Source organism: Camelina sativa, chromosome 10 (assembly GCF_030686135.1).
Source record: "Camelina sativa cultivar CO46 ecotype springtype chromosome 10, ASM3068613v1".
Lineage (NCBI taxonomy): Eukaryota > Viridiplantae > Streptophyta > Magnoliopsida > Brassicales > Brassicaceae > Camelina > Camelina sativa.
Genome location: NC_141889.1, coordinates 68,816 through 89,860, shown reverse-complemented (window position 1 = coordinate 89,860; position 21,045 = coordinate 68,816). Strand labels below are relative to the sequence as shown.

General features: G+C 42.7%; 7 protein-coding genes and 1 pseudogene across 12 annotated transcripts; 4 read left to right on the top strand and 4 right to left on the bottom strand.

Moving 5' to 3' along the window:
- The first annotated feature begins 226 nt into the window (after positions 1–226).
- On the top strand, positions 227–3,691 carry LOC104719899 (alpha-1,3-mannosyl-glycoprotein 2-beta-N-acetylglucosaminyltransferase). Of its 5 annotated transcripts, none has more exons than XR_015567794.1 (18): positions 227–339; positions 432–482; positions 617–704; positions 798–860; positions 948–985; positions 1,069–1,145; positions 1,225–1,270; positions 1,374–1,436; positions 1,532–1,598; positions 1,664–1,732; positions 1,824–1,893; positions 1,996–2,057; positions 2,161–2,251; positions 2,332–2,421; positions 2,666–2,728; positions 2,802–2,840; positions 2,942–3,112; positions 3,199–3,691. XR_015567794.1 is itself a non-coding variant. In XM_087467989.1 (18 exons), the coding sequence occupies exons 1-18, from the start codon at positions 268–270 to the stop codon at positions 3,313–3,315; spliced, it is 1,341 nt and encodes a 446-aa protein (XP_087324115.1). In that variant the 5' UTR covers positions 227–267; the 3' UTR covers positions 3,316–3,691. The 5 variants fall into 5 exon arrangements, 2 of the variants coding, with proteins under 2 accessions (XP_087324115.1, XP_087324114.1); XR_015567793.1 differs by having other exon boundaries at positions 1,066–1,145; XR_015567792.1 differs by having other exon boundaries at positions 1,066–1,145; positions 2,161–2,259; positions 2,328–2,421.
- A 628-nt stretch (positions 3,692–4,319) lies between these two features.
- Positions 4,320–8,332, bottom strand: LOC147935683 (uncharacterized). Its single transcript, XM_087467991.1, has 5 exons — positions 7,933–8,332; positions 7,230–7,846; positions 6,949–7,149; positions 6,830–6,865; positions 4,320–6,673 (listed from the first exon to the last, which is right to left on the bottom strand). The coding sequence occupies exons 1-5, from the start codon at positions 8,141–8,143 to the stop codon at positions 6,662–6,664; spliced, it is 1,077 nt and encodes a 358-aa protein (XP_087324117.1). The 5' UTR covers positions 8,144–8,332; the 3' UTR covers positions 4,320–6,661.
- Positions 4,510–6,816, top strand: LOC104716106 (calcium-dependent protein kinase 26). Its single transcript, XM_087467987.1, has 8 exons — positions 4,510–5,044; positions 5,131–5,274; positions 5,348–5,500; positions 5,574–5,689; positions 5,768–5,935; positions 6,029–6,253; positions 6,351–6,493; positions 6,582–6,816. The coding sequence occupies exons 1-7, from the start codon at positions 4,510–4,512 to the stop codon at positions 6,462–6,464; spliced, it is 1,455 nt and encodes a 484-aa protein (XP_087324113.1). The 3' UTR covers positions 6,465–6,493; positions 6,582–6,816.
- Positions 8,333–8,634: 302 nt separating the features above from the next.
- LOC104716103 (uncharacterized) lies at positions 8,635–11,169 on the bottom strand. 2 transcript variants are annotated; one of them, XM_010433446.3, is made up of 5 exons: positions 10,023–11,169; positions 9,674–9,936; positions 9,422–9,559; positions 9,030–9,254; positions 8,635–8,941 (listed from the first exon to the last, which is right to left on the bottom strand). In XM_010433446.3, the coding sequence occupies exons 1-5, from the start codon at positions 10,609–10,611 to the stop codon at positions 8,837–8,839; spliced, it is 1,320 nt and encodes a 439-aa protein (XP_010431748.1). In that variant the 5' UTR covers positions 10,612–11,169; the 3' UTR covers positions 8,635–8,836. The 2 variants fall into 2 exon arrangements, with proteins under 2 accessions (XP_010431748.1, XP_010431747.1); XM_010433445.3 differs by having other exon boundaries at positions 9,030–9,263; positions 10,023–10,729.
- On the top strand, positions 10,889–11,792 carry LOC104716102 (uncharacterized). Its single transcript, XM_010433444.3, has 2 exons — positions 10,889–11,195; positions 11,293–11,792. The coding sequence occupies exons 1-2, from the start codon at positions 10,906–10,908 to the stop codon at positions 11,516–11,518; spliced, it is 516 nt and encodes a 171-aa protein (XP_010431746.1). The 5' UTR covers positions 10,889–10,905; the 3' UTR covers positions 11,519–11,792.
- Positions 11,793–12,079: 287 nt separating this feature from the next.
- Positions 12,080–13,260, bottom strand: LOC147935682 (uncharacterized). Its single transcript, XM_087467992.1, has 2 exons — positions 13,222–13,260; positions 12,080–13,144 (listed from the first exon to the last, which is right to left on the bottom strand). Exons 1-2 carry the CDS (start codon positions 13,258–13,260, stop codon positions 12,131–12,133), a joined length of 1,053 nt encoding a protein of 350 aa, XP_087324118.1. The 3' UTR covers positions 12,080–12,130.
- A 637-nt stretch (positions 13,261–13,897) lies between these two features.
- On the top strand, positions 13,898–15,092 carry LOC147935681 (uncharacterized; annotated as a pseudogene).
- Positions 15,093–18,395: 3,303 nt separating this feature from the next.
- Positions 18,396–20,829, bottom strand: LOC147935680 (uncharacterized). Its single transcript, XM_087470222.1, has 3 exons — positions 19,744–20,829; positions 19,482–19,511; positions 18,396–19,439 (listed from the first exon to the last, which is right to left on the bottom strand). Exons 1-3 carry the CDS (start codon positions 20,734–20,736, stop codon positions 18,396–18,398), a joined length of 2,067 nt encoding a protein of 688 aa, XP_087326348.1. The 5' UTR covers positions 20,737–20,829.
- Positions 20,830–21,045: the final 216 nt, after the last annotated feature.

Below are 21,045 nucleotides of genomic sequence, written 5' to 3'. Positions count from 1 at the left end.
TGTGATGAAAATTATGGAACAAACTCAGAAGAAAGCCTTTTTATTTTTCTTGCTCAATCTGGAAAAAAATCTATGGGCGATGACAGCAAAATAATTGGATGAATAGCGTGTAGGTTGGAGTCCTTTGAGCTGTCGTCGTATTCGAATTAGAGCTTACCTTAGATTTAGAGAGAGAACGACGTCGTTTCATAACTAGCTTTTTTTTTTTTTTTTTGCTTAGCTCCCTCCCGGCGGCCAAAAGAAAAAAAAAAAAAAAGTTCTCCAGCTATGGTGAGGATGATGTCTTGTGACTTCAGATTTCTTCTGATTCCGGCAGCTTTCATGTTCATCTACATCCAGGTCACAAAATCAATTCTCGCTATATTTTGGATCGCTAGCTAAATCCACAATCTAAATCAGTACTTGTTGTCGTGATATTATTATTCTTCTAGATGAGGCTTTTCCAAACGCAATCGCAGTATGCAGATCGCCTTGGTTCCGCTGTGAGTTACCTTCTTCTTCTTCTTCTAATTACTTATTAGATAGACTGACTCACTAGGAATGGTGTGTTTCGAGATATATCAATCAAATCAAAATGGTTTGTCTTGAATTTATTTTATATATATCTGATCTGCAGATCGAATCCGAGAACCACTGCACTAGTCAAATGCGAGGGCTTATTGACGAAGTTAGCATCAAGCAGTCACGGATTGTTGCTCTTGAAGGTACCTCTTTCAGGATGGATTACTAAACCTTATATATTACTATATGAAGTTATTTGAATGAACTTTAAGACTTAATGAGTATGTTTGTTGCAGACATGAAGAACCGCCAGGACCAAGAACTTGTGCAGCTTAAGGATCTTATCCAGACTTTTCAAAGTGCGTTTGCTACTCCCAACTGCAAAACTCATTTTTCTTCCTTTCTTTTTATTAGCTAGCTTTGCTTGATTTCCTTCCTTCTCCCAGGAAGAGGAATTGCAAAACTCACTGACGGTGGAGGACAGGTCTGGATATGAAGCTGCTTTTCTTCGTATTCGTATCTGCTATCACTTGCTATAACCTGCTTCTTCTTGTTTGCATTCAGCAGATCCCTGTGGCTGCTGTAGTGATTATGGCGTGCAGTCGGGCAGACTATCTTGAAAGGACTGTTAAATCAGTTTTCAAGTGAGAGAATACCAAACTTTTTTTTTATTCTTCTAGTAAATCGTTATTCAAGTGTCTAATGGCTATTTCTTTTTTACAGATATCAACTCCCCATCGCTTCAAAGTATCCACTATTTATATCTCAGGTACTTAATTGCGGGCAGGGTGCTGGTCTCTTATACTGTTTTATTGTCAACGAATTACTAACCATGGTCTTCACGAACAAATTCTTTTTTTTTTTACTGACAGGATGGATCTGATCAAGCCGTCAAGAGCAAGGCGTTGAGCTATAATCAACTAACATATATGCAGGTATATTTTAATCTAGTGTGATTTTTTCTCCTTACTGTACAAGTAATTTGGTCATGTAGATAAGTGAGGACGAAGGCTCTTTTCCCCTCTTTTAGCACTTGGATTTTAAACCAGTGATCACTGAAAGGCCTGGTGAACTGATTGCTTACTACAAGATTGCACGTAAGGACTGTTTCTCCTTTATTTGCGTCCCTGCAGCTCCATTACTGAAACACTTTTTAATACAGGTCACTACAAGTGGGCACTGGACCAGTTGTTTTACAAACACAAATTTAGCCGAGTGATTATACTAGAAGGTGACGCTTTTTTATCATTCATCCTCACTGTACCTTGCTGTTCTGCGTTTGTACAGTATTGTTTAAGAGGGATTGTGTGTCTTTTTAACAGATGATATGGAAATTGCTCCAGACTTCTTTGATTACTTTGAGGCTGCAGCTAGTCTCATGGATAGGGATAAGTATGTTACCTACTGAAGCTAGATTCTTATGGCATAAGTTTCTACAAGTTTTCTTTTTTTTTAATTGTTTTTCATTCTTTTCTGGATGCAAACATGTGTTAGAACCATTATGGCTGCTTCATCATGGAATGATAATGGGCAGAAGCAATTTGTGCATGATCCCTGTAAGATTCTTCTTCTTCTTGTTTACCTCGCTTCCTCTCTTGCCTGTTCTTTCATTACCTCATTATGTCTTGTTCATGCTAGCTAAAATAAAATAATCTGCAGATGCACTTTACCGATCAGATTTTTTTCCTGGCCTTGGGTGGATGCTGAAGAGATCGACTTGGGATGAGTTATCACCTAAGTGGCCAAAGGCATATCCTTATATCCGTTTTTTCATTCTCGATGACTAAAATTTGATGCATCTTAGACTTTCCTTAACAAATATCCACTTACTGGGATGATTGGCTGAGACTGAAGGAAAACCATAAAGGCCGCCAATTCATTCGACCAGAAGTCTGCAGAACATACAACTTTGGTGAACATGTAGGTACCGGATTATGTTATATATCATATGAGTTTCCATTGCCATAGTTGTACATGCTGTTTCTTTTTATTTCTGTTGAATTGTTCAATGCTTAGTGCATATAGCTTTTTGTATGAATAATACAAATGTATTATTGGAGCTTCGTCCTAAAGTTTCTCAAGACATGGACGTAGACAGTCAAGACCAGATAATACCGTTTTCATTTCACCCTTTCACATAACCTTTGCCATTTTCATCTTGCAGGGGTCTAGTTTGGGACAGTTTTTCAGTCAGTATCTGCAACCTATAAAGCTAAATGATGTGAAGGTAAGCATCAGTGTGTTCTTACCCCTTTTTGTTGCATCACCACTTTTCACTTGTTTTTTATTTCATTTATTAGGTTGACTGGAAAGCGAAGGACCTGGGATACCTAACAGAGGTAATAATTACAGAATTCTGGGAATCATATCTTTTGTTTTCCTGGGCATGTTTTTAGTGGGTAAATCTAGTTTTTTAACTTGTTCTCTCATGTCTACAAAGGGAAACTATACCAAGTACTTTTCTGGCTTGGTGAGACAAGCACGACCAGTTCAAGGTTCTGACCTTGTCTTAAAGGCTCAAAACATAGAGGCTGATATTCGTATCCGGTATAGAGACCAACCAGAGTTTGAACGCATTGCAGGGGAGTTTGGTATATTTGAAGAATGGAAGGTAATTTCAGAAGATTGAACTGTAAAATCCTAAATGATTGTAGGTCCAAAAAAAGTCACTGTTGTGTACCCCCATTCATTGTGCAGGATGGTGTGCCTCGAACAGCATATAAAGGAGTAGTGGTGTTTCGAATCCAGACTACAAGACGGGTATTCCTGGTTGGCCCAGATTCTGTAAAGCAGCTTGGAATTCGAGACTCCTGATGCAAAACATGTACTTCTCCAACCAGCATCATTTACATCCTCACCGTTGCTTACAGTTCTCTGCTAACCAGGTCTCAAACGCAGATGAAAGCAAAAGAAAATATTCGACCGCAGGCAACCTCCTTCTAGCAGCGTTTGCACTTTTGGTTGTATTATCTATGGATGAGTTTGTAGAGAGAGGGGGGGGGGGGGGGGGGGGGGGGGGGTTAACTTTAATAGCTAGGAAGCTCCGGTGACCTGTCTCACTGGTTTAGAAGTTATGGGAACCCCTTTAAAGGGTCAGGCTTAAAATACATTTTCAGTCGTTTTACAACTGATTGTCTTGTGGGTATCTTACACGAATGCAAATCATTGTATCAAGTTTTTCGTCTTTCCACTTCCCTTGCCTTCTATATTGCCAGTGTACATAGCTCTACAACCATCTACAGGTTGGTCCTGGCAGACGGTGGAGAGGATTATAGACCTTAACACCCAAACTAATCCACTTTCATTTTTGGATCTTCTCTGTTACATAACAACCGCATCTCCTCCTTGGCCTTCTCCAACTGATAATGTATATGATGACCAATTGAAGATAAACGGGTGAAAGGATCTTTGATATGTCTCATGTGAAGTAAAAGAGCCTTGTATTTTTAGAATGTTCTAATAAAAGATACAATTTTATGGATCTGTTGTTGATGACTAATAATCAAAGATATCTTCTTGTGTTATTTTTAGTCAGGGTGTAGGTAGAGACGTTGGGCGAGAATATTGCAAAACCATGTTCAACAAAGACTACACTTTGATCATCGGATCTGCACCAATCTGACTCTTTATCACATTTGCCACGTAATTTACACACCCATCTCTTCTTCTAATTATTCCCTTCCCATGTTTGATTTCTCTCTACCAATGCAGATTTTGCTCTTCTAAGATAGATTACTAAATTTCCATCCCATCTTCTAATGTTTTCAGATCGTGTTTTATGGGACCTGATCTGTTTTCCTCTGATGATGGCAAACTGATTTTGAAGGGGAGGTGAACTAAGTTGGTAAGGATTGAATTATGATTTGTTTGGTGGGCAATACATGTCATTCTATTCTTTGGGTGCTCGATCTGTCTCGAGGCACTTACAAGCAAAACCATTCTTCTAAAATCATTTGGACTTTCCACGGTTTGTTTCAGCACAAAAACTGGCAGAAGAAATAAGCCACAATGAAGCACAGCGGTGGGAACCAAGCCTGCTATGTTCTTGGTCAAAAGACCCCAAGCATCCGAGATCTCTACTCCTTGGGACAAAAGCTAGGTCAAGGACAGTTTGGGACGACTTACATGTGCAGAGAGATCTCAACAGGGCGTGAATACGCGTGCAAGTCTATAACAAAACGAAAGTTGATTTCCAAGGAAGATGTGGAAGACGTGCGGAGGGAAATTCAAATCATGCACCATCTGGCTGGTTACAAGAACATTGTCACCATTAAAGGTGCGTATGAGGATCCTTTGTATGTCCACATCGTGATGGAGCTCTGCTCAGGTGGGGAATTATTTGATAGAATTATCCAGAGAGGGCATTACAGCGAGAGAAAAGCAGCTGAACTAATAAAGATCATTGTTGGTGTTGTTGAGGCTTGCCATTCGCTTGGTGTCATGCATAGAGATCTTAAGCCCGAAAATTTCTTGTTGGTTAACAAGGACGATGACTTCTCTCTTAAGGCCATTGATTTTGGGCTTTCCGTGTTCTTCAAACCAGGTGAAAACATCTCTACTGCATCTTTTCCAACATATCTTCATTCATAGAATTTCAAACTTGCTACATCCATCATCTGCAACTTTCAGGTCAAATATTTGAGGATGTCGTTGGAAGTCCTTATTATGTTGCTCCTGAGGTTCTGCTCAAGCACTACGGACCGGAGGCTGATGTGTGGACGGCAGGGGTAATACTGTACATATTGGTTTGCGGAGTCCCACCGTTCTGGGCAGGTATGCACCCAAATGAAACAAATGTAATAAAAGGCTTTCAAGGTAAAAGATTCTTATATATTTTGCTCTGCAGAAACACAGCAAGGGATATTTGACGCAGTGCTCAAGGGACATATTGACTTTGACTCTGATCCTTGGCCCCTAATATCTGACTCTGCAAAAGACTTGATCCGTGGCATGCTATGTTCCCGGCCGTCTGAGCGTCTGACAGCTCATCAAGTATTGCGTAAGTCTAACCAGTTTGTTCTTATTTCATGTCCTGAATAGGTGTATCTGCTAGCTTACTTAGAATTTTGCAGGCCATCCTTGGATCTGTGAAAATGGAGTTGCACCAGACAGAGCACTAGATCCTGCTGTGCTTTCTCGTCTTAAGCAGTTCTCTGCAATGAATAAACTAAAGCAGATGGCTTTAAGGGTAAGCACCCAGACGCAAGCTGTTTCCATTTACATACTATGAATTATTTTTCCATAAACGTCTTCGGATGTGATCCAGGTAATAGCTGAGAGTCTCTCCGAGGAAGAAATTGCTGGATTGAAGGAAATGTTCAAAGCAATGGACACGGATAACAGTGGAGCAATTACATTCGATGAGTTAAAAGCCGGGTTGCGAAGATATGGTTCTACCCTCAAGGATACTGAGATTCGAGACCTTATGGAGGCTGTAAGAACTTTGCTCTGATCTGATATATGTGAGTACAGTGTACCTGCTTGAAATCAGTATGTTAAGTATGAATCTGTGACTGTGATTTACCAGGCAGATATTGACAAGAGTGGGACCATAGATTATGGTGAATTCATTGCTGCAACAATCCATATGAACAAATTAGAGCGTGAGGAACATCTCCTCTCAGCCTTCACGTACTTTGACAAAGATGGGAGCGGTTACATCACAATCGATGAGTTACAGCACGCGTGTGCTGAACAGGGAATGAGTGATGTTTTTCTCGAAGATGTGATCAAAGAAGTCGACCAAGACAATGTGAGAGACCTGCGCTTATGCATATGCATATCCTCTGTCTTGGAGATTATATATGGTAAAAAAAGGCCAGGGATCATTTATCTTCTTCTTGTTTCAGGATGGAAGGATTGACTACGGAGAGTTTGTCGCTATGATGCAGAAAGGCATTGCCGGAAGAACAATGAGAAAAAGCATAAACATGAGCCTCAGGAACAATGCCGTCTCACAGTGACAAAATGGCGACCTCACAATTATGTACAGGTTAGGCCTTTTCTCAGTTCTTCTAGGTAAAATTCCATCGAATTCTTTCCCAAACTGACGGTCTACGTGAAACCTTCATTGCTGATAGAGCTGCTGACCCAAGAGATGCGAAAGCTACAAAAGCTCTGCAGAAATATGATATGGATCCTTCCCGGTAAAGATCGAATATCAATAAAGGCTCTGCACTCTAAAATGAACTGATATGTATTAACAGATAAACAAATAGGAAGTCATATGAGATTATTGTAAATTGACTTATATGCACAGACACATCCTATAACGAAAATATAATAAGAATGATTACTGTGGATTTAAATGATAAATTCATCATCATACATCTAATAGAGCAGTCTCTCTTCCCATTGTTACCTCCTGCACACAGTAAAAGAGAGATACTAGTGACCACAGGTTGCAAGGAGAAGAGTGGTTGTCAACAGAGAAGATTATCGTGTTACCTTTAGCTTAGAATCGCTGGAGAAGACGCAGCTGGATGTGATAGCATGGCCTGGCTCAAACACCCATCCTACTGAAAATACTCTATCGCCGTCTTTGCTTTCTTGGAGTGAGCACCACAGCTCTTGCGGAAGCAGTAGAAGATCCGTTTCTTCTCTAACAATCTCAATAACCTTCTCGCCAGTAAAGTGTTGAACACAACCCTGAAAATACTCACAAAATGATTCACAACAGCGACCATCCAATGGATGTACACATTTGCAAAAAGAACAGGCTTACTCACGGAATCAGAGGCGTGAAAGCTAGTGGTAGCAAGTAGAACTCTCCAAGAACCGGCAACCACTGAAGCTGCTGTGGTAGGTGTAGAAGCAAACCCGGAGCTACGGATGGCACAACCTCCAAGCTGATCGCCATCTCTGAAGGGACCGTACCACTGCTCACAGAAAACTTTGACACTCTGCAACGACATGTTGGTCTCAGCTAAGCTGACAACCTGGAAAATCCTCACGCGAGACTCCTTGTCATTAGGATTGACAAGACAATGCTCCACCTCTAGCTGGTTGTTACGCAAAGGCCACACAGCGACATAGGAGCCAGTGTCAGAATACGAAAATGCTAATGCAGACCCGATGGTCCTCTGGTCGATGGTGTAACGGGTGGCTGCGTCAGCTTCACATCCAACGGTGGGGAGGAGTTTGATGGACTTGTAAAGAAAGGCGTGTGCGTCGGGCTGGGCAAGGGTGGGACACTGCGTCTGCCAATCAAACACCTTCACTTCCCATTCTCGATAGGCTTCTGGAACCACTGATTCAGGTAGTTCAAGCGGTTGTCCTTGGCGTGAAAAATCTGCTCCGAAACCGTCCCATTCTCCAGACACATTATGAGCGAACTCAGACCAGGCTTTAAAAAAAAAAAAAAAAAAAAAAACCTTAATTCGATGATTCGCCGGAAAGTATCAATTACATAAACTTTAAAGGTGAGCTTACGATTGAAATCAGGGGCAGGCCGGCTCTGCACCAGGGCACTGTCCGAGGAGATTTCAGCTGAACAAGAAAGAGGGGCTCTGTGAATAAACCCTCCTAAAGCAGAAGAGAAGGGAAAGGAGAGAGCTTTAGACAACGGCTGCGACCGAGGCGGAAGAGCAGGGGCAGGTGCACGGCTCCGCCATAAGAGGGAGCTTCCAGAGGACGTCATCATTTGGGAGCAGAGCAGAGCCAGAGACTCTCTGTATTTGTTTTTTGATTACCTTAGAAAATAGAGGATTAAAATCTCTATGGCCCGTTTTGCTCCATATCCAATTTGAAAATCCCCCTTATTTTCACTACCCATTCTTTAACGAAAGAACAAAACTATCCTTTTAATAATTTTTTGTACCAGGAACAATCCGCATATCTCCTAATTGTACCAGTTGCATCCTATATAGTAGGATTCGAATCTTGTACATACGCGCGTGTACATAGAGCTTGCAACCACTAAACTACTGTGTTGTTTTGAGAGCTGGCAACCACTGAACTACTGTGTTGTTTTGATGATAAAAGTATACGAGATTTTGGTCCGAAAATAGAGATATGGAAGAAAGGTTTAAATTTTAAATGGAATTCGTATTGGATCAATGCCAATGGGCCTATTTCGTACGGCCCATCACCGACAATGGAAATAAACTAAGAGCACTATGTGTGTACTGAGAGTTTAGCAGCGAGAAAAATAAGACTTCTGTTTGAGTGGGAAACTGGTTGAAACACAATCACAATACAGTTTAGAAAACTAGAAGAATGATCAATTTGCAAACCACAGCCTGGTCTGATGTACCACACCCACATGATATGATCTTATTGATTGTACACATTTGCTACAGGAAGACTTGAAATGGGATGTAGCTACGCAGACCCTTCATAACTCATCTCGTGAACCACTTTTGCTTTCATAAGATGCATAAGCTTTGATGATTGAAACATACACGTCAATGCCCTTCAAGTACTCAGTTTTACCCAGATACTGCAGCAATAAAGCAAAAAAATGATCCAAACAATGGAGCAAAGTGAATCAATGAAGTTAATTATTATTATATGCAACCAGGCGGTACCTCATTGTGGTCATGAAGCAAACTGGGAGTGTTTGATATGGGAGAGAACCCAAACGCAGGCACGCCAGCCTTGCGAAAGTAGCGAGCATCCGTTGATGCAGGGAAAATCTCAGGCTTACTGGTCCTACCTCCGGCTTCCTTGACAGCATTTTCCAAGAGCCCCCACCACGGATTTGAATCATCTGCTGCTGTGAGGAACTTCTTCCCCGTAAGCTTCTGCTTGAACTGCCCCAGCTAACACATCTTAATTAGTTAAAGTTGTCCAAAAGAGGTCCTCTCAGCCAGGTAACTTGCATCTGAATTTGTCTAACTATGCTATGCCTATGCTAGGGGGGGGGGGCTTTGCCTTCATCAAGACTAAAACATTGACAAAGAAGAGATACAGAAATTACCTCAAAGGACATGTTTCGTGATGCTGGAGCCCATTCCTCCACCAAACGTCTTTCGAGTGCTTCAGCATCAACGCTGGGTGGGATACGAATGTCGAAACCAGCTTCTGCCTCAGATGGTTGCAGATTCATTACGAAACCCTGTGAGGAGGAAATAAAGAGAGCCCAATTTTGGTGAGATGATGCAGTAGTAACATCAACACTTGGGAAGATAGAGATACAAAAAAGGGAGGGAGACAAGTAAGTAGTAGTTACAGTTGGAGAAGGTGTGCCAGCCTTGAGGAAGACCATGTTAATGTTGACGACATCGCCTTCAGCCGTGCCGCCAGCTTTGAGCAGATCAAACTGGGAAGCTCTGAATCTGCGAATACTCTCAATGCTTTTGAGGAGATTCTCCATGGCAGAGTTATCATAGAGCTTGGCACCATGGCCAGGTGGACCTTTAGCCTTAATCACCAGCCACCAGGGACTCCTCTCTCCATAGAATACTCTGTAACTCTCAGTAGGCGATGGCAGGCCTGACACCACACAGCTTTTGTTAATAATAAAAAAAAAAAAAAAGATAGAAGAATCAAGAAATCGAGAAGAAAAGAGCTGTACCTACCTTCGTCGAGCACGATCGCGATGCTCAAGGTCTTGAAGAAGTGGGATTCGGCGAACTTCTCAGCGCCGTCGTGGCCGCCGATCTCTTCATCGGGGACGAAGGAGAGGTAGACGGATCGGAGTGGGTGGAAGCCAGAAGACTGGAGCTTGCGAATGGCCTCGAGGTACTGCATCCCGACGCACTTCATGTCCTGGGAACCCCTGGCGTAGATGTTGCCGGTGGTATGGTCGACGTGAGCTTGGAGAGGGTGGTGGGTCCACTTGGACTCCTCGAAGGGAACGACATCGGTGTGGGAGTTGAGGAGAAGGGCAGGGAGGGTCGGGTCGGAGCCAACCCATTTGAGGAGGAGAAGCGGCTTTCCCTTGACGAGTTCGATCGTCTGAGATTCGAGGGAGAGGGGTTTTGCCTGAGATATTATAAAGTCAACGGCTTTGTAGTAGTCCGGGTTGGGTTGAACCGTGTTGATTCGGAGATACTCCTGGAATCTGGAGACGATCGCATCGTCGCCGGCCACCGCAGAAAGGAGGCAAAGATGAAGAACAGCGAGAAGAAGAAGAAGAAGAAGAAGAAGAAGATTCATCATGGCCATGGGGGATGAGAAGGCGAAGAGGAACAACAATTACAACCACAACCACAACCACTACTTAGCAGCAGCAGCAGCAGCAGCAACAACCCTAATTAGAAATATTGAAATTGAGGGCTCACACGACACACTTTGTTTTGTTTAAAGATGATGATGAAGGCCACGTGGGACAAATGGCAGTTTTGTGAATAAAAAGAAAAACAAGGGCAAAAAAAAACGAAAGCAAGAATAACGAGATAATCCCCAAGAAGGAAGACTCAGTCTCGAGCAGAGAGGCAGAGGGGATCGATAGAGAGAGAGATGGAGGAGTGTATGAGGAAACTGGCCTTGTGGCACACGAGAACCTTCAAGCCGGTTATGACCCACGACGAGCTCGAACCGATCATGTCCACCATGGGCTTCATCCCCCAGGACCACCAGGAGGACTCTTTAGGTTTCAAAGAGTACGTTTTCCTCTCTTCTCCCACCACCAACCACCCCAGGCCCAGGCTCCCCTATCCCCACATCGACGGCCTTCATATCACCACCTACCAGGCCTTTATCGACGCATTGGCCTTCTTTCTTGATGTCTCCGATCTCTTCCATGTCAGGTTAGGTTGGTTGGTTGGTTGGTTAGTCCTTAATTTCTGGGAGAATCAATTATGGAAATTTAAAATAAATATGTGCCTCCATCCCATTCAACTGCAGGGGAATGCCGCTTCAACGTGTCAAGGATAAAAACAGAAAATGGCGTCGCATGGAAGATGATGATACTGCTGTGTTTGTGTACAGAGATGGAACCATAATGGACAAGTCGAGCAGCCACAACTTGAGCAGAGAAGAGTCGTCATCATACACACATGTTCTCATCCACCATATACCCCTACCTCATTGCACTCTTCTTCCCCTTAAGGACATCACTGTTTGGGTTTGATTGATTTTTTTTAGCCTCTTATATTAGAATAATACAAATTTCTTCTTACTAGCTCTTTCCTTTGTCTACTTCTTCTCTCCTTCATCGGATTGAAAGTGGGCCGCCAAATGAGATGACGGTTGGTGATCCAGAACTTTCACAAGCCCCCTTACTTGAGTCTCTCTTTATATGTCTTATCTTTTTCTCTTCAACTCAAAACACTTGTATCCTATTGATGCTCTACCCTTTTTCTATCTCCATTAACACGTACAAAGTGTACGTAGATTCTTTTCTACTTCACAGGAGCACGAAAAGAAGGAAACAAATTTTTAAATTAAAATCGCAAAAGGAGTCCCAGTTAGAGGATTTATAATCAAGTTTTCACTTTCCCTTGCCGGGTTCTCGACTTCCTAGCTACTATTATGTACAATAACAGAGCCAAAGCTGAAGAAGATTGAACAAGGCTGTTTTGTTTCAACTTTCTGTTTTAGTTTGGTGTTTGTCGGAAATGTCTGTTTTTCGGAAAAGGCCCGTGTTGATTTTTTTTATACGTTTTGGTAAAATGGCAAACAAAAACAAAAACCTATGCATAAAATAGAGGAGTTTGAGGTTTAAAAGAGAAACAGAGTACTATTAGTCTTTTATAGATGGAGATTGATGTGCAAAGAAGTAAGGTACCGGGTGGGTTAAAGGACCACCTCCCTTGTGATGATCGCTGAGTCGGACGATGCCAAAGTCGTGCTTCCCCAAGAAAAAGACGCAGTTTTCAGGTACCCCGTACAAGCTAGCCGGGAAACAGAAAGATTCAGCCTTGGAGAGGAAAATGCTGACATCTCCAATGTCTTTAGTATACACAGCGTTTCCTTCCTCGTCTAGCCTCAACACAAGGAAATGGTCCCATTCCCTAAAACTCTTCCTAGGGGGCCTGCTCTCTGTGTACCACTTCAACATAAAAGTCTCACCTGTGTTTCTCGACTCCACCAAGTAGTGTTGCTTCATGCAACACGAATCCAACCGCTGCCACTCGCTCTTTGTCATTTCGGGATGATCAGGAATCTGCAGCATCTTCAGCTTGGGTTTGTGCTTGTATTTCCCAAGATCCCATGATCCTGTGTAGTGGCCTCTAGAAGCGGGCATCGAAAACATCTCCTCTCTCTTGGAGTACATTACATGGGAGGAGAAGAAGCTGGGGTCTGTGATTTTGATGTTGGTCCACTTGCAGTTTCTTTGAGCAGGCCTGCAAAAGCTGAGTTGAGGTCCCATGAACTTGATTGCCACGATACATTCTTCATCCTCGGGAGAAGAAGAGGACATGGCCACGTTGGTTACAATTTTGGTTTGGCAATGAGGCAGAGTTACAAGACGAGGCAGGGAAATACGTTTTGGGTTTATATCGGATGCACTCAGGTTTAGGTCGTCTTGAAAATGTACTATGCCATTCTTCAAAGTTGCTACCCAGCCATGGGAAGCTCCTATGGTTCCCATTTCCTTGAGTAACTCCATAGGCACCTTCTTTTCCGTAACCCTGTCACCACAACCAAGAGCATGAATCTTCAGATTTCCGATATCCCCATCTCTCAAAGATGGTTCAGCACCCAGGATGTAATAGATGGAAGAAGACGAGAAGCACCGAGCCGTGAGATGTCTCTGCGTTAAGACATGATAGTTAATAGATTAGACATGAAAACAGAGAAAAAGCACCTAGGCGATCGGAGGCAGCTTACCCGGACGGAGAGCGAGAACCGGCTGAGAAACGAAGACATGATTAGTGATAGTTTCTCCTAATTAAGAGCCGACGATGTTAATATGAAAGTGGTAAAACAAAATAATTATTTCTTCCTCAGTTCCTCCTCCATAAATATAAAATACAAACGAATGAGAATGCCCTTGACCACCAAGTCTTACCACTGATTGACTTTCCCAATTTTTGCATGAGAGTTAATGAGTTTAAAAATTATATATTATATATGTATATTGAAAGGGAGCCTTTTTTTTTTAAGGGAGCCTTTTTATAACAAAACCTTTTTTTTTTTGTATTTTATTACCTAATTACAAAAATCCTTTTTCCTTTTTTTCATCAACCATTACAAAATCTTTATTAAAAACGAAATATATCCCTTCATCAGGTAAGGACTGTTTTGTAATAGTTAATTCCATGTTTTTCTACTTGCGTACTCATCAGTCCTCAACGTATACCAAAACATTAATGATATGATTCCTTATTTTAAAACGAGAATATATTAGTAGGGGTTTTAGGGAAAGTTATTGGGAAAGTCAATCAGTGACAAGACTTGGTGGTCAAGTGTATCTCATTCGTTTGTATATAATATTTGTGGAGGAGGAATGGATAATTAATTTGTTTACCACCTTCGTTTTATCATCGTCGGCTTATAACTAACCATGTCTTTGTTTCTCAGCCGGCTATCGCTCTCCCTCCCGGTAAGGCTTACCCTCCTATCCTCTTTATCTCGTCGTCTTGGATGGGTTTTTTTTTCTCTGTTTTCATATCTGATCTATATCAACTATGATTCCGCAGAGACACCTCACCGCTCGGTGCTTCTCTAGTTGCATCTTCGAAGTTGAACCATGTGGATCTACTTTGAGAGATGGCGATGTTGGACATCTCGCTATGTACAACTACATTGAGGGAGAGATCAACTTCACGGAAAAGAAAGTGCCTATGGAGTTGGTGAAGGAGATGGGAACCATAGGAGCATCCCATGGTTGGGTAGCAACTTTGAAGAACGGGGTCGTGTGTCTTCAAGATGATCTAGACCCAAGTGCATCGGATACAGACCCGAAACGCATTTCCCTTCCTCCTCTTGTAACACTGCCTCATTGCCAAACCCAAGTTGTAACCAATGTGGCCATGTCCTCTTCTTCTCCCGAAGATGAAGAGTGCATCGTGGCTGTTAAGTTCATGGGACCTCAACTCAGCTTGTGCAGGCCTGCTCAAAAAAATTGCAAGTGGACCAACATCAGAATCACAGACCCCAGCTTCTTCTCCACCCACGTAATATACTCCAAGAGAGATGAGATGTTCTCGATCCCCGCTTCTGGAGGCAATTACACTGGATGATGGGATCTTGGGAGACACAGGCACAAACCCAAGCTGCAGATGTTTTCGTATCCTGAGCATCGCGTGGTGAAGGACAGGTATGTGAAGAGTTTGGATGAGTTTGCCAGAAGCGATACAGTGAGAAAGTGCTAGTGGAAGTTGTTCGATTCGTGTAGCAGAATGGAACACTACTTGGTGGAGTCGTCACAAACTGGTGAGACTTTTATGGTGAAATGGTTGGCAGAGAGCAACCCCCGTAAGAAGGGGAGAGTGGAGTGGGATCATTTCCAAGTGTTGAGGCTAGACAAGGAAGGAAACGCGGTCTATACTAAAGACTTTGGAGGTATCTGCATATTCCTCTCCAAGGCTGAACCGTTTTGTCTCCCAGCTGCGTGCTTATATGACCAGCGCCCAAACTGCGTCTATTACGTGGGCAACCACAACTTCGGAATAACATGCATGGACGATGAAGAGTACGAGAGCGGAGGCCCACAACCGTTCCCAGCCCCTTACTGGTTTCCACCAAAACAAGAGTAATATTAGTTATTGAGTTACTTATGTCTCGGCTACGTACTACCTTATTTCCATTTTTCTTTTCTTTTTAAATTTTTTTTTTTTTTTTTTTGTTATAATTACATCTTAGAATCTCTAAAATTCTCCCAGACTCGGTGTAAGATTCAACTGGAACATGGCAATCGCAAAATAAGAACGTCTTTTACTAATCACATTTGCATACTTTTGTTTGTTTGTTTGTTTGTTTGTATGTGTTTATCAATAAATTTCAGGACAGTGCTAGAACGTTTGGGTAATTAATTAATTTTGAGTAAAATCCAAGTTAAATAAAAGTTGAGATTTTATTTTTTTTGAGATTAACAACCCATCGCAAAGATATAAACCTGACTGAAGCACCTCTTTTATTTGTTCCACAGATTCGTTTAATTGGTTTGTTGAAAATTTAGAAAAGTACATTTTAAAAATTATATATAAAAAAAAAAAAAAAAAAAAAAAAAAAAAAAAAAAAAACTGGAATTGCATGGTGCAAGCATTCATCTGAGACCTGATATTTGGTTTTATGAAAATAAATTCCCACCGCTTCAATTACGTCAGTTGTTTCTCTTCTTCATGAAATCGCTAACTATGGCATCATAACCCTTGAACGAGAGTTCTTCGCCATCGACTCTGTAGATAAAGCCCTTCTGATTCAACAAAATCTCGTGGACAATCAGTTCCTCATCCATGAAACCTAAAAGTTTTGAGCCGTCCTCCTCGTTGATTTCGTAATCCTCCGGCTCATCATGTGCAACCCCAAGTGCAAGGTTTATCCAGAAGTTATAGGTTAGACTAGCAGCTGTTGTTGTTTTTGAAGGGATCTTATCCATGACTTTATCTATGAACCCGTTGAAAACCTTGTTGTCCTCTCCTACTTGGTTTTCTCCCAGTTTTGCCTCTTTTGGTTTTCCAAGTATTTTTTTTTTTTGAAAATATAATGTTTGCTGAATTTACAAAAGCGTTATATAGCGCTCATCACCTTGCTCAAAAAAATAAAAATATGGTATAAGTAATTCGTTAATCGAACGTAAGTAGGTAAACCTAGTCATATTTCAGCCAGTCAAGTAAAAGATGTTTTGCCAAAATAGTGTCTCGAACTTGCCTATCCAGTTGCTTGAATATGGTGTGGGCATCTGTCGAGATGTTGTTGTGATACATGTTATTTCGTTCCAACCAAATTGCATAGAGGGTGGCTTGTGCAGTCAATATTCGGAGGCATCGTGGAGAAGTGGAGTCTTTGAGATCCAACCAAGCCATGAAAGCGTCCCATGTGTGGAAAGTGAAAGGTCTGTAACCGAGACGTCGAGTGACTTTAGTCCAAACCGTTTCACTGAATTCACATCTCAAGAACAGGTGCTCGCGAGTTTCCCGAGCAAAGCCACAAATACAACAGCTAGGGTCAAACGGTAATCCCCATCGAACCAGTCGAGACCTTGTGGACAGCCTATCTTGATGCATCAGCCAGAAAAGGAAAGCGTGCCTAGGTATAGCGCCTTTGTACCAAACTTGTTTTGTCCACGGTATAGGGTTAGCCCGAGGTCTAAGATTTTCCCATGTTTTGGATGTTGAGAAGTTGGCTAACTCCTCTGATCCAATTTGCCAAGCATAAGAATCCGATGTCGTGGAGAGAGTAGGTGATGGAACAGTGGTAAGGTAGATTTACAGTGTCTCGGCTTGTGGTGATCTTGCTGGTCTGAGGGACCATCCTGATGCAGAGGCAGCAGCAATGACTTTTCCTTGGAGAGAAATGCCAGTTTGAGCTGGTCCGGTGATCCCCATGAAGTCGATAAGCGCTCCAAATGGAGTCCAATTATCGAACCAAAAGCTTATTTGTTGACCATTGCCCAACTTTGCTTTTAGGAATTTGCTCGCAATATGGCGGAGCTTGAGCATAGCAATCAGTGTACCTGAGCTCTGTTTTTTCATGTCCAAGTCCCAAAAGCATCCGTCTTTTATCTTATTGTTGCGCATCCAAAGGGCTTATAGGTAGTCTCTTGCTGTAAACAATCTCCAAATAAGCTTGAAGATCAGGGTTTTGTTCCAGTGGGTTAAAGACCGGAGTCCCAAGCCACCTTCCTATGTTTACCCAAGCCACTTTTGCTGAACCAGTTTTGGACACATCACCATTCCATAAAAAAATTCCTGCAGAGAATCTCAATTTTTTTAATGCAACCCTTGGGAGGATAAACGCAGACATCCAGAAGTTAATAGTGTCATAGATGACTGACGCAATAAGTTGGAGTCTACCAGCATAGGATAAAGCTCGAGAACCCCAGGAAGAGAACCGATTGGTGAGATTCTGCAGAAGAGGTCTGTACTCCGCTAGTCTTAGTTTCCGGTGCATTAGTGGAAGCCCAAGGTAGCGTATTGGCAGTGAACCGATGTTGAAGCCTAAAGAAGCCATCTGAGAAGCTTCAATGTGGTTCACTCCAGCTACATAAAGGTCCGTCTTGCTTAGGTTCATTGTAAGACCAGATATTCTGGAGAACCTCTCGAGAGTTACAGCAATATTAGCGAGAGAGCTGGTCTTGCTATCGAAGAAGATCATAATGTAATATGCGAATGCCAAATGAGAGATGAGCGGGTCTTTAGCAGCTGGGTGTGAACCTATTTGATTTGTACTGAAACCTTTCATGAGGATTTGTGAGAGTCCTTCCATGGCCAGGACAAACAAATATGGTGAGAGAGGGTCGCCTTGACGCAAACCTTTTGCTCCCTTGAAATAGCCACATAGTTCTCCGTTGATGCAGGCAGAGAAGCTTGTCGTTGAGATGCATTGATGGATCAATGAAATGAACTGGGTGGGGAACTCCATTGCTTTGAGCGTGTTGATTATAAAGTTCCAATGAACCGAGTCAAAAGCCTTCATAAGATCCACCTTAAGCATACCTCTTGAGGAGATGTTCTTCTGATTGAAACCTTGCACAAGCTCAGTGGCAAGGAAAACATTTTCCACAAGTAGTCTCCCTTGTATGAAGGCAGACTGGTTACTGGATATGAGATCAGGGAGGACCTTCTTGAGACGATTTGCTAGGATTTTAGAGACTACTTTGTAGAGGGTGTTGCATTTGGAACTTTAGGGATCAGGGTCAAGATTGTGGCATTCCATTGCTTGAGCATTTTCCCTGTAGTAAAGAATTCGAGGACAGCCTCAGTTATAGAAGGTCCGACTGTGTCCCAGTGAGCTGTGAATAATTCTACACAATAGTTGTCTGGACCTGGAGCTTTGTTCCTAGGCAATGAGAAGATAACCTGTCGGATCTCCGCGGGTGTAACCGGTGAGATGAGAGATTAGATATAACTCGGTGAGCATCGTTGAGGAGTTAGAGCAGCAATCTCTGAGACAGATGTGACATTGTTTTGAGTTTGATTGCTAAGTAGGTTTTTGTAAAAATCCACCACTAAGTCTTGAATACCCTGTTTCGAGTCCACCACAAGATCATTTCCATCGAGAAGGAGGATAATTTCATTGAACCCTTGTCTGGTGATAATTGATCGGTGGAAGAACCTTGAGTTTTTGTCACCCTCCTCTAACCAACAAATTCGGGATTTATGTTTGAGATAGGACTCTTCCGCTTTTGCTAGAGCACACCAAGTTTTGAATACTTCTTTCTCTTGCATGACTAGGTCGGTTGACGGAGCATGCAGTAGTTCCTGCTGGCAACAGATGAGATCAGTGTAAGCGTCCTGAACCCTCTTTTCAATACCTGAGTAGTTAGTAGTGCTAAAATCTCGAATCACCGGCTTGAGCATTTTCAGCTTTTTTGCTATTATAAACATTTTTGTTCCATCAAAAGCGAGTGAATCCCACCAGAGCTTGATTAAGGGAGCAAAATCCGGGTTTTGATTTAGTAGGACCAAGAATTTGAAAGGCTTCTTCCTCTTTGGAGCGTGGCTATCTATGAATAGGCAGCAAGGACTGTGATCCGAGAATTCAGGCTCAACAAAGACAGCTAACGTAGTTGGGAAACTTTCAATCCACTCATCATTTACAATGATTCTATCCAGCTTCTTAGCGACTAGACCAATGGTGTGTTTATTTGTCCACGTGATAGTGTTGCTACAGTAGGGGAGATCCGCTAGTGAGGCAGTTGTTAAACATTGTTCAAGGTCATGCATACCTGAAGAGGAAAGGTTCTTTCCTTGTGTGGAGTGTTCATGGGGAAACAGTGTTTGGTTGAAATCACCCAGAACAGTCCATGGCTTACTTGAAACAGTAGGCATAGCAGCAATCTCAACAATCTCCTCCCATAGGTCCTTTCTCACTGAGGCAGAGGTTGAGGAAGCATAGACAATAGAGATAACTAGATGCTGATGAACAAACGGCAGTTTCACCTGACATGTGATCATCTACAAGGATTTCCGTAAAACAGTTACCTGAACAGAAGGATGCCAAACGATCCATACCTTTCCAAGTTCAGAGAATTCATAGTTGTTATCAAAAGACCAGCCAGGGAATGCACGAGATACTATAGCTTATGCATTCAATGGGCTGACGTGGGTTTCTACTATCCCACCAAAAAGTGGTTGATGTACTTTCAACCATTTCCGAAGATGTCTCCGCTTTACAGGGTCGTTTAGACCTCTTACATTCCAACAAAAAAATATCCATAAAAGGATATTGGGGTTAGAGGTTTACGGGGCCTCCTGCCCGAGCTTTACGCATCTTCTGTCTCTGCATTCGCTTAGATACGACCTTCAGGAACCGATCCTCATTCACTACCGGATTGTCATCCTCGTCAGAGGGACTATCAGAGCTTGTTCCGGAGGTATCATCATCAACGTTGTCTTCTTTGGTCGATAAGGGGGAGAACAGGTTGTCTCGCAGATCAATACAGAGCTTCCTTTCATCAAGCTCCAGAGAGCGTGAGGGGGAGATTCTTATAGGTGAGTGAGTGATTTGTGGTGGCGCTTTAGCTTTGTTTGGATCGGTAGTAGTCGCCATTGGCATTGAGCTTGTAGCAGAAGATTGGGGTACTCCTGTAGCTGGGACAGGGACTGGCGATATGGTAGGATTTGAAGAAGTGGTTATGTCATGGAGTGGAGGCACAAGAGGAGGTGCACCAGTAATGGGTAGCAGGCTGGTAATAGGTTGCTTCCCTTGGCGTTTGTCCTTTTTGGCTCTAGGGCAGTCAGATGTTAAGTGTTTGACTGAACCGCAAGTATTACAAGTAGCGGGAGCTTTTGAGCAACGAGAGACTGTGTGACCCACCTTGTTGCAATGACTACACAATGATGGCAACCAAGGACTAGACACTTGAATACGCTTGATCACCCCGGATTCAAAACGAGCATTAACTGCTTCCAGTAATGGCTTCCTGGGATCAATGACAGTGTAAACCTTGGCAACCTCCACATTTATCAGGTTTTCCGTATGCGGGTGTAAACAGATAGGATGCCCAACTAGCCCAGCAATGTGCTCAAGCCCTTCCCGGTTAAAGAACTGAAGGGGAACACCCTCGAATTCAAGCCATACGGGAACCATGGTCAGTTCTGGTTTTGTAGCCTGGATGTCTGGATACCACTTTGCTACAAACATTGATTGGCCATCGATTTGCCAGAGGCATTGACTTAATATGCGTCTGCGAGCATTTGGGCATGGTACTCTAAAAAGAAATGAATTTCCTTCCATCTTGGATAACGTAATGTCCTTACGTTGGCGACTCCATATTCCATTGGCAATGGCCTGCACTGCTCCTCGCGAGGGTGGTTCTTCGTAGAATTGACCTAGGATGAAGCTGTCCCATGCCTTCCTGTTCTTTTCAATCACAGAATTTGGAATCATGACACAAGCTTCACCTGAGTCAAGGGTAAATGGGATACCTTTTTCCCCAATTTTATAGTGTTACCGTTGACGAGGTTCTTCCAAGGAGGGATGGCATTTGGCGCGGTCTCGCTGGTTAGTTGTTGGGTGTTTGGCAGAGTCGAATCCGGCTGGATG

Excerpts from the sequence above, each read along its gene's own strand:
- LOC104719899 (XM_087467988.1), top strand. The coding sequence starts at position 268 with ATGGTGAGGATGATGTCTTGTGACTTCAGATTTCTTCTGATTCCGGCA. Across the intron at positions 1,733-1,823 it reads CCGAGTGATTATACTAGAAG|ATGATATGGAAATTGCTCCA; the intron begins GTGACGCTTTTT and ends TCTTTTTAACAG. Across the intron at positions 2,058-2,160 it reads GCAATTTGTGCATGATCCCT|ATGCACTTTACCGATCAGAT; the intron begins GTAAGATTCTTC and ends AATAATCTGCAG.
- LOC104716106 (XM_087467987.1), top strand. The coding sequence starts at position 4,510 with ATGAAGCACAGCGGTGGGAACCAAGCCTGCTATGTTCTTGGTCAAAAG. Across the intron at positions 5,045-5,130 it reads TTCCGTGTTCTTCAAACCAG|GTCAAATATTTGAGGATGTC; the intron begins GTGAAAACATCT and ends TGCAACTTTCAG. Across the intron at positions 5,501-5,573 it reads GACAGCTCATCAAGTATTGC|GCCATCCTTGGATCTGTGAA; the intron begins GTAAGTCTAACC and ends AGAATTTTGCAG.
- LOC147935683 (XM_087467991.1), bottom strand. The coding sequence starts at position 8,143 with ATGATGACGTCCTCTGGAAGCTCCCTCTTATGGCGGAGCCGTGCACCT. Across the intron at positions 7,150-7,229 it reads GCTTTCACGCCTCTGATTCC|GGTTGTGTTCAACACTTTAC; the intron begins GTGAGTAAGCCT and ends GAGTATTTTCAG. Across the intron at positions 6,866-6,948 it reads CCAGCGATTCTAAGCTAAAG|GAGGTAACAATGGGAAGAGA; the intron begins GTAACACGATAA and ends TACTGTGTGCAG.
- LOC104716103 (XM_010433445.3), bottom strand. The coding sequence starts at position 10,611 with ATGGCCATGATGAATCTTCTTCTTCTTCTTCTTCTTCTTCTTCTCGCT. Across the intron at positions 9,560-9,673 it reads CTGGCACACCTTCTCCAACT|GGTTTCGTAATGAATCTGCA; the intron begins GTAACTACTACT and ends TCCTCCTCACAG. Across the intron at positions 8,942-9,029 it reads TGCTTCATGACCACAATGAG|TATCTGGGTAAAACTGAGTA; the intron begins GTACCGCCTGGT and ends TTATTGCTGCAG.
- LOC104716102 (XM_010433444.3), top strand. The coding sequence starts at position 10,906 with ATGGAGGAGTGTATGAGGAAACTGGCCTTGTGGCACACGAGAACCTTC. Across the intron at positions 11,196-11,292 it reads TCCGATCTCTTCCATGTCAG|GGGAATGCCGCTTCAACGTG; the intron begins GTTAGGTTGGTT and ends ATTCAACTGCAG.
- LOC147935682 (XM_087467992.1), bottom strand. The coding sequence starts at position 13,260 with ATGTCTTCGTTTCTCAGCCGGTTCTCGCTCTCCGTCCGG. Across the intron at positions 13,145-13,221 it reads GGTTCTCGCTCTCCGTCCGG|AGACATCTCACGGCTCGGTG; the intron begins GTAAGCTGCCTC and ends GTCTTAACGCAG.
- LOC147935680 (XM_087470222.1), bottom strand. The coding sequence starts at position 20,736 with ATGGAAGGAAATTCATTTCTTTTTAGAGTACCATGCCCAAATGCTCGC. Across the intron at positions 19,512-19,743 it reads AAGCTCGGGCAGGAGGCCCC|GTATGGATCGTTTGGCATCC; the intron begins GTAAACCTCTAA and ends GAACTTGGAAAG. Across the intron at positions 19,440-19,481 it reads TTTGGCATCCTTCTGTTCAG|GTGAAACTGCCGTTTGTTCA; the intron begins GTAACTGTTTTA and ends ATCACATGTCAG.